This window comes from Takifugu rubripes, chromosome 1 (assembly GCF_901000725.2).
Source record: "Takifugu rubripes chromosome 1, fTakRub1.2, whole genome shotgun sequence".
In the NCBI taxonomy this organism is placed as follows: domain Eukaryota; kingdom Metazoa; phylum Chordata; class Actinopteri; order Tetraodontiformes; family Tetraodontidae; genus Takifugu; species Takifugu rubripes.
In genome coordinates, this window is record NC_042285.1 from 8,477,148 (window position 1) to 8,487,993 (window position 10,846).

At 35.2% G+C, this 10,846-nt stretch overlaps 1 protein-coding gene across 2 annotated transcripts in view; it reads right to left on the reverse strand.

Moving 5' to 3' along the window:
• The window catches only part of abcc3 (ATP-binding cassette, sub-family C (CFTR/MRP), member 3), a 34,376-nt gene extending 26,933 nt beyond the window's left edge, over positions 1-7,443 (reverse strand). Inside the window, exons 1-2 of one of the 2 annotated variants that reach the window (XM_029835939.1) lie at positions 7,147-7,443; positions 85-261 (exon numbers count right to left, since the gene is read on the reverse strand). In XM_029835939.1, coding sequence (XP_029691799.1) covers positions 85-261; positions 7,147-7,182 — 213 coding nt within the window. In that variant the 5' untranslated portion in view covers positions 7,183-7,443. The remainder of the gene's footprint in view (positions 1-84; positions 262-7,146) is intronic. The other variant, XM_011618512.2, reaches the window with a different exon arrangement.
• Between the last annotated feature and the right edge of the window lie 3,403 nt (positions 7,444-10,846).

Here is a 10,846-nt window from a genome sequence, read left to right on the forward strand (position 1 = left end):
TAAATAAATTAGACAAGCCAGAGGAATTATTTTAATGTTTCTTCATAGCAAACTTTCAAAATGAAAAAAACACAGTACACTCACAGTTTTGAATCTGTTCATTATGGACATCATAATGTATCCTTTGTTGTTTCTTTTGAGATAAAAGACGTAGATGGGACAGACAGCCCAAAGATAGATGCATGGCAGCCATGACAAGACAGAGAGCTGGAAACACTCTGGTAGGTCAGGCCGGTCTGTGTGGAGCGTCTCATTGGCTACCTGTGAAAACACAAGAAGGTCCGTTTCAGCTTGCTGTAACTGTCCCTCTTCAGACACACATCAGCACTCATGACACATACTGCACCCACACAAACATGCATTCCACTAGTGGGTTTCTTTTTTGTAAACATTTAAAGGAGATTAGATAACATCTTTTTGAAGCAGAAAGATCCTGTTTTTCCACATTTTAGACAGTTTTATTCATGCTTTATAAAGATTATGTGCTAGAAATGTAAGAAAGAAGAGAGTTCACCAGTCGGTTAACTTGCCTGCATTTCTGAAGAAATAGTAAACCTTTATAGCTGAGTCCTACAGGTGCTAATGACTGATATAGCAGCTAACAAAGACAGAGTAGCTTTCCCCACGTATGGATAACCATGATATATAATAGTAATATTAACTCATGTAGAAATACTTGTTTTTTTGGTTTAATGATATGGTTGCAGCATATGCTTAGATAACTAATTTGTATTTAAACATTATTAAATGCATATGTTTCATTATTGAGATAATAAAACACATTTATGTATTTTGAAAACTGTGTGTTTTAAAATATAAATGATATCTTATAATACAATTTCAACAGTCTTCACTGCTTTGGTTGTAGCCTTATCATGTCTGGTCTTAAAGAATGTGAAACATCCATATCTACGGTTTGTTTTAATGTATGTATGTAAAACGTTGTCCATAACACACACAGTGTGTTATGTGTAATCTTACAGGCTATGCTGTAAATAAGGTCTAAATCTTCTTAAGGCTTAAGTCTGACATAAGCTTTTTAACTACTGCTGGGTAACGTGATGAAGAGCATCTCCCAACAACTGCTTCTGCTACTGTCATGGAAAAAACACAACAGTCAGTCGAAGAATTAACCATGACATAGAGTATAGCTGTAAAAATATGTTTTTGCTGTAAATTTTTTTTGTAATTCAATGAATGTTCTACGATAAAAATATGTTTCCTTTTCTTTCAAATTCATTTTTATATGGTACTGATGACTCCTAAACTGTCACTTATCTTCCATACAGTTGACTGGCTGGGTTAATCACTGATGTAACATGACAAACTTAATATGCTCTGAAACACTGTAAAACATGTCAATATACAGTAAACATATCTAACCTCTAAAAAATCTCTTCAGTTCTAAGGTTTATTGATGATCTCATACAAATAGAATTTAGTCTCACTAACAAAAAGTAAAGCAAGTGGTCCGCAGTTCAATAGTGTGATCATTAGATGATTATGATTATACTTTAAAATATTTCGGACAAGTTATAAACAACAACAAAAAATAAAAATAATGTAAAGTCAGTAGGCAAGTATAGTTTTTTTAAAAATGGTATATTTAATGAGCAACTACACAGAGGTGAGCATTTTCATTGTTGGAAAGTATATGGTCTGTTTATTCTGCAAAGAAAGAAAAAATGAGTGCTTCAAAGAACTTCAGAGAAGAAAACTCCAGCCCACATGAATGAATCATAGTGAAATTCTGCTCTGGCACTTATTGAGGCCCCTCTGAACAAACACAGTTGAAACCCGCCCATAGAAAGAGCAAAGATAAACACAGCTGCCAACCTCCAGCTACTCTTTTCAAATACCTATCTGCTTCATGAGTCTGGTTACATACATGTAAAAGTGAGGGCTGATTGATGACGAACTCAGTGATTGTTCATGCTGGCATGTGGGTTTGTTGACTGTGGGGGCAGCTGTAAAATGCCCCTTCTCTGCTTTTGAAAATCTAAACATTCTTACTCTTGATACACTCAATATGCTAATATGTAACAAACCACCAGAAAGAATTCTTCAAACCTCTTTTCTTTTAAATTTCTGTTTTAAACTTTCAATCGACCTTACAACATATTCTACTTTATTGTATTCTACCAGGTTTTCTACAACGCAAACCGATGATCACATAAACTCTGAATGAACCCATTCCATTTACATAGTGGTGACAGCTGTAAATGCTGTCACTTTGTGGAACAAAAACATCCATTGTACTGTTTAAAATTCTAAAAAAAAAATTTCATATATACCATATAAGACAAGCTGATATATATATATATATGTGTGTGTGTATATATATATATACTGAAAATGTTAACATTTTACTTATTTTTAAGCTACCTAACATTGCTTCAATTTGGAAAAAATATACACCAAAAATTTTAATCTGTGATTATTATTGGTAAATGTGATTCATATCTGCATCCACACAGGACCTCTGTGATGTACACTTTGATGTTCGGGACACAGAACTACTGCGATCATTACCCCCCGTAAAAATATAAATGATGTAAAGCACTACTGGGGCCGAATTTGATTGCGAAAGCATCATTAGAGGAGCTAAATGCCGTGTACAATTTCTAAAGATTTATTTTTGGTCATTTGTAGCCTTTATTGGATAAAGACAGGAAACACAGGGTAGAAGGGGAGATGACGAGCAATAACTGTCCTGACCTGGATTTGAACCCACGTCAGCTGCTAAGAGGACTATAACATGAGCAATGTGCACAGTTTTCAGTCCTTTCTTTCCCATGTCAATTTAACAGCACATTATTTGCCTCCACAATGATTGAATACAAATTCTAGCAACACATAAAACAGATACACCATGTGATCATACACTGGATAAACGGTCACGGGTATGGAGAGAGCCCAATAGAAGCACAAATGAACAAGAGCTCAATTAACACACAGTATTTATTTGGCAGGAAAAAAATAGAAAGAATGTTAGATTTTGTAAAGCATTTAATGCATTCACAAGCCAGTGTGCTAATATTGTAGCTAATGAACAGTGGATCGAGGAGAGAGCAGGGCCAACAGGAATGAAGAGCACCCTGGACCATTCACTGGATTCAAGTAAAATGCACGCAACCAAGGAACCATTATTAGCACATGTGATTTATATATATTGCAGGGAGGAATTTGTACTGATGAACTAGCTTAAAGCACCATCTCAACCCTCAGTATGTGCTAGTCAGGGTTTCAAGTTCTGGTCAATGCCTAACTTTTTCCCAGGAGTTTCATTGCAAATGAAGAAACATATTGGGAAAAAGGGATTTAAAAGATTCATAAAGGATGAGCTGGAACATAACAAAGTAAATTTCATCTTTAAAACCGTATACTGTGCAACAAATAAAATTACATAACTTTCAATGTCTCAAGTTTCCCATATCCAAGACAGAGCCCCAGAGGAAGGAAAGCTGTAATTCTACTCCAGCTATACTAATTAACTTAAAACCCAACGTTCTACTATGCCTGTTAGCTAATGTCTTTATTGTTCTTAGTAATCAGGCTTCTAAGGACGAGACATTACTCTAAATTGTTTGACATCTGTGGAACACTCTGAAAACTGTACATTTTTGTACAGTTTGTACATCTCTAAACTCACAGCTGTGCTACTCCTATGAAGGCTCCGATAAAGGTGCCTATAACCCTTTTGTGAGGGGTGTTTTAAATATTAGTTTGAAGATTGACACCAACTCATCTAGGATCTACAAAAGCATAATTTGTTCCATAATAACACAAGATGCCATTTCTTTAAAAAGGGGACCAATGAGCCATATGAATTGGTCTCCACAGACCTATTCACATTAACATTGTAAAATAAAATTTCAGCAATCTAATTTTCTGTTCTGATTCTCCACTATTTGGATATTTCCACAAACTGCAATAAGGGATTAATGTACAGACTGAGTTTAACAATTTAGTTTTAGCCTGATTACCTGTCATTTATGAGTTTATTAAGTAAAGATCATAGAATTACAGGCTGGTAAATGACATACAGGGGAAAATGTAAATAAAGTTTTAAAACAATACATAGTGAAATGTTACTACATCTTATAGACGGTATAACCAAATCAGATCATGATTTATGTAAGAAATGTAATGAAAATCTAAACTATGTAAAAAAAAAAATAGAGCAGTAAAGAGGCATGGAATTGCTCTCAGATGTCGCTTATGTATGAGTTGTTCTCTTTCTTTTCCCCTGCTGCCACACCTTCCACCACCTAGATCCAAACTAATTAAAACAAACAAGTTCCTCTAGACTTCCTCTCAACCAAACTCAACTACTTTGTGAATGACCTTTTATATATTTTAAGCTACTGTCTTTATTGATTATTATTAATTGTGGAATCAGTTTTATATGGTAACCATTACTACTAATACGATTATTAGTAGTTGCAGTATAGTTGCACTGAATGCGCCATTGCAACAGCAATTATAAGAGTTGGATATTTCAATGTGTAATGTTGTATTTCAGAAAGGGGAGGACACTTTTCACAAGAGGAACTGTTATAAATCTCATCTAGGTTGCACAAACAATGTAATCTCGCTGGCACTAAGCTTCAGCTATGTAAAAATAAGCCTTTGATTTTTTTTCAATTTATCTGAACTTAATGTGCTTGTGTCTTTAAATGTTCCAGCTTTTCCTTAGCTTGTGTGTTTGGTTACCCCCATCAAGTGCTCTTATAGTACTGTGTCTGAGAAAGCAGGATGCATGGATGGTCACATAACTAGCGCACTGGCGGACCCTGATGAGGATGGGGTGTGCTGGACAGAGATTTTTTTGTATTGAGAAGTAAGAAATGTTGTGCAATACTTCCAAAGTTGCTAGATTGCATTTTTCTAGGTACAAAATTAGTGCCAAAATAGGTTCTTTCAAAATGACAGTACAACTCTCCTTGTCCACTGTTATCTAATGTCAACAGCCGAACCAACACAGATAATATGGAACATATGCACTGTTGGATGACAGTGATATCCATTCTAAATACATTTTGTTTGCTACAAGCAGTTGTTTTCCTGTATGCTTTATTGATTTAATGATAAAGAAACTTTAAAGTTCTTTTGAGAAAAACAAAAGTAAATAAATATCCCTGTTTTTTAAAGTTAGTCACTGTCTCTGAAGTCAAAAAAGTAGGGGTACTATGGTTATGATGTACTGCAACAGAAAAAAACAAAGAACTTCCTGTTAATCTAGTGTAATGTCAGCATTATTACTGAAAGTGTGCTTTCAGGACAAAATCCTCAAAACTGTTTTTAAAGAGTAGTAACTTAGATCTTAAATGCAGATATCCACATGTACTGCACTAGTTTTGCAGAGTTCTGTATACAAAGACTAAACAAAGAGAACACAGATAACACAACATGCAAATGGACCGAGCCTGTGCATCTTGCATTTGCATGGTTTCATCAATTCATACAGGTCAAAAGTAAACTCTAAAAACTGAATTAAAATAAAATAACTACTTTTAATCTCACTATAATGCTTTAGTATTTTATTTGGAAAAATAAGTAATCATATTTTTTATTCTAATCTATACAGATAATGTATAGAAAAGATGAAGCATTTTAATGTATTTAGATTTTGTGATGGATAATTTTTAGAATAAAAACAGATATTTATCTCAATTAGTGAAGTGTCAGCAAAATGCTTCAGAACAAAGATACCATTATGTTTGCATGCTAACATTGACCATAGTGAAATACTTTTAAAGACCATACAGTATATGATTTGTTTTGTTCTTTTATTTCTAAGAAAATGCAAGAGATTAAAGATGCATAGACTTTGCAGAAACCTTAAAATGGCAATTGTGGTCAAGATTTTTGTAGAATGCAGCTTGTGCAGACCCTTTGGAGTATGGGAGGATTCAGATTTAAAGTGGGAATTATGAGTTCCAACTTCATATACCCTTGAAAACAATAAGCGAGGCTGAACAGGAATGATACTACTCCAAAAGAGCCTCATCTAAACCTTTAGGAACAATAAATCCTGAGAGCACTTGAATATAGTGATGTTACAGCCAGCTCTTCACACATGACGAAAAAGCATCACAGGTTGACGTAAATTTTGTCACGGAATATTAGGATTTTGAGATGTTTGTATTATGAGATTAGATTGTGATAAGGCAAATAATATATCATGTACTGTAACTCGATAACGTTGAGTAACTCACTAACGTTAAGAATTGTACGTGCAATGTCAGAACATTAGCAGTCAGTTTTATACAGTTGCTGCAGAAAAAAAATGGCATTATAGTAGCATCAGATACAAAGGGTCGATAAAATTTTATGAATTTTGAAAACACATATATGTATGAAAACAATATATATGAAAATATATATTGAATTTTTATTTCAAAATGTATACATGTGACCTTATTGTCAATGCATTTTAAAATACCTCTAAAAGACCTCTAATCTATACACATTAAATAGGGAAAGATCGGGATCTTGGTCTACAACTAAGGAGCAAAATATGACTATAACACTGTAATTCGTCGGGATTTTTCCGTTTGTTTATTGGACATGACATGTTTCTTGCACTGCACTCTTTACAACTTGATGCATCTCTTGGCAAAACATTCAGTGAAGCTCTGAATGCTCTGAATCACACCTGTTCAATTTGCCTATTGCCTGTTTGTTTAAACTATAGATCAAATAGATATAAATGTCAACGGCGGTGTAGTAGCTGTACTTCCTTTACTGTAAATCGTGGTAATCTCTACAGTAATATCAATTGAAATAAAATTAATTACAGCCTCCTGACTCCATTAAGACATCATGTCAGTAGTGTTAATATCAATCTTTGTTCTTCCTCAATCAATAACCCACTTCTTCAAGCACAAAGTGGAAGCACGTAACACGGCGTTAATTGGGAGATTGTAAAAACCGTAAATGCTATTAAGAGGTTATTTATAGTTCGCCATAGTTGTTAGTATACTTATAATTTACCACCCGGAAAGAGAACACACGGAACTAATCATGACATAACGCTGGCTTTGCAGGTAGAAGAGTACGAGAAGACCACGGCGGCATATTATCTGTTGCAATGGCTAAAAAAAAGTGACACAAGCACAAGGCTGACAGAAATGTACTCACCCAGAAAGGAAGCTCTTGTCCGCAGAGGCTCTCCATCTCCGTTACGGCGTGGAGACCAGGAACCACGGGGGAGTGGTTAATCTTTCGCTCAGGTCGGGCCCTTTCTCGCTATTCTGGACCAACAAAAGTAAGGCCACTCACGGTCACATACCCCAAATTGAGGTACAAGTCACGGTTTCGCCTCAGGTTTGCTAAGTTCACTCGGGCGCACACAGATATTACCGCCCGACTGACCGACCAGTAACAGGAAACACTCCGCGCTGACTGCGCTGAGGCAGAGGTGGACGGAGAGGTTTCTACTGGAGGTAGCGCTCATGTAAGAGGCGGGGCTCAGGCGCTGACCACGCCTCTTCCACGGATGTAACTTGCACAGTTACAGTGACTCAAGAAAATAATCTTGCTGTCACGTCTAGTCGTGGTTTGAAGCGTCCTCAAACGTTTTTGACTTAGCCTCACTTGCTTTTCAGTTCAGCAAAATAATTCTGCTGACGCTGGCATTTAAAAATGAGGAGTTCAAGACGCTATTACTTTGATGACAAGCATAAGAATCACATTTCCTTCAGCATATTCAGACTTCCATTGCATCTATTTCACTAGTTATTCTATTATGCGCAATATATATATATATATATATATATATATATATATATATATATATATATATATATATATATATATATATATATATATATATATATATATAAAATACAGTCCATCACATTATTTCCCACGAAACGAACCCAGACAGCAAAATCCTTGGGTATTGATTTCAACTTTCAGTTCACAATTCTCGTAATCACAGCAGTCAATCATAGATGCAAAAACAAATCTATCACATTAAACACACTTAGATCCTTATATAATACAGTTTTGTCTCCTTTTGTTTTACAAATTGATAGAAGTGTACATAAGTCAGAGTATCGTACCTTTATTTTCAATCGAATTAACTCAATATAAGTAAGATTACTTGACCAAAACTTCACAAAACTTTCAGTTTACATAGTCCACTTATATATGCACTGTATGTGCAAGTATGTATGTACATTTACTGATGCTGACAACAATGCAAAATTCCCCCTTGTGGAATTAATAAAGGCATATCTTATTTTATAATACCAGAAATCTCAGCAGTTTTTATGGGGTTTTATAGAATGTGAGCCATCATAAACTGGACCCAAAAGATCAAGGGCCATCTCAGTGTCTTTCCTCAGTGGTTAGACATCCCCAACAACACATAGAAGCTCTACGAATAAGATTTCAATCCATCTAAACAAGTAGTAAAATCTGAAATTCAGTCATTTAAAATATTCAGGATATTAGTGCATTACATGTGGTTTGGAATGAGGAGTTACATTTACATTTTTGTGTTCATGCTAACAGCCAAGCCTCTATGTTCTACACTAACTGCATTGTAATAAAAATATGAATAACGTTTTCAAAATGTATGTGCCATTAGTTTCGCCAGCAGTCCTGGCTGAACTTAGAAGCTAGGCATTTAACAGCACAGTTAATCTGTTTGTCAAACAGACAAACAGACTTTTACATTTTTGCCAAGGGCTTTAGTGAGTCTTTAAAGTTCTTTTAACAGGCAAATATATTCTATCATTAGCTAAACGGAGTCAAAATGGAGTCAAATTTCCTTAAAAAAACAAAAACAAACAGGAGGTAGCAGGGAAAACAAAGGTCCTCAAATGGGTGGTTGAAAGTGTGGTGTGAAATCTGTTAACTGAGATGTTCCTGTCTGCCAAATGGGATTTAAATCGCTTGACTACTTGCAAACACACTGTCAAGTGTGGATAAAAAACTTTTAAAAGATAAAAGATCACAGTATCCAAGGCTGTTATCCTGTGTAGATACATTTTAAAAAAGAATTTAAAATAAACTGTTAAAAAGACAATCTTAGTGCTTTGTCATTGCTGAAAAACCAGATTGACACACCTCTCATGCTTAGTTAAAAGCCAAACAAAAAAAGCAGTATAGGGTGTGAGCATGTATATAATGGCAGCTCATTCCATAGGTTAGGAGCCACCACAGGAAAAGCTTGATCACCTTGTTTTTAATCTACCTATAGGGATGAGGATGAAGAGCTTGAAGACAGGTCAGAAATGTATTGTGGGGATGATCCGTTTAATGCTTTAAAAACAAAAGTATTAAAATTAATCCCAAATTGGACCAGGAACCAGTGAAGGGACGCGAAGATCAGGGTGAGCGGTGATGCTTTCTGGTGCCTGTTAAAAGGCGAGCAGCACTATTTTGGCCCAACTGTAAACACCCCAGGGAAACTTTGTTCACACCATTGCAGAAGTCCAAACAAGTACACTACAAACATGTAGCCAAAATCACTAAAAATAAAACAGATTGAATCTCAGATTAAAGCCTCAGATTATAAAAATGATGTATCTCTATTTAAAATCACTGTCTAGCTTTACTCCAAGATTTGAAACAGGATTTAAAATAAGGTAGAAGAGAGTCCAGGCACTTAAGAGGTGCATCAGGGTCAAAATGATTATTCCAGTTTTTGTTTTATAAAAAATTAAAAGGATAATCTTGTCTCATAATGGTATTTGGTAGTGCCTGAAGTCAGTGATAAGAAACCTGCAAGGATGTGACTTAAGATTCTAATTAAAGGTCTCTAATTTGGTTTCTGATATTTGAACACTATCTTTATCCTCTTTCTTATATGATTTCATTCCCATTAGAATCTCTGTCTCCCTACATATAATCAGTATTTTTCTGTCTTACTACAAACAGGTCTTTCAGCCCCCTTCTTACCAGTATAAACATTCTGTTTTTTAACCAGTCCATTTATGTCATTTTTGCCAATAAACACTCCATTTACCTCACTGTTATAAATACTCTGTATACCCTATATATCAAAAACAAATAAAATTTACAAATCATCAGACAATCCTCCATTAACTTTTTTATCAAACTGTCATGACAAGTTAAAGTTTAACATGTCTTTTGTTGTGTCCACCAGGTGGGGCATTAAATTATTAATTGTGCTTGTCACCACACAACAATGAGGTTTAGCTTTCGAATACCCAAGAATCAAGGGGCTTTTCTGTGTGGCTCTTGAATGTTCTCCCTGTATCTGCATGGTTTCTCTCCAGGTACTCTGGCTTCCTCTCAGTCCAAATACATTTAATTGGAGGATAGATGAATTGGTCACCCAAAAGGACAAGAGATGTGACTGAGTGTGTGAATGGTTCTTTTGCTTTGTATTGTGTTCCTTCCATCTTGTATTGTGTTAGCTCTCTCCATGACTCCATTTAGGGAAAGGTGGTAGAAGATGGACAGGTGGATGGACAGTATTATTTTTCAGCTCACTAAGTGATTTTTTTTTTTTGCAACACATTAATTTCTTAAAATTATAATACAGATTGGATATTTGTATTTTGTTACTTTAATGCCTACCTTTGAATTGGAAATGTTATTCTGTGGGCTAACAGGAGTCGACAGTAATGAACTTTGCAGCATTTGTTGGATGTTTTTCCTGTTTTTTTAACATCCAACAAATGCAGCAAAGTTAGGCTCAACTCCTGTTAACCCGCAGTATAACGTTTCTGCTATTACATGTGATGTGTTTGTTCCACTGAGGTGGATGAAAAAGAAAGGGTTTTTTAGAAGCAGTTCAAAGAAAGCGGAGGGCACTTTCTTCAAACCCACGCAGCACACACTTCAAAGTGTACTGTACTGA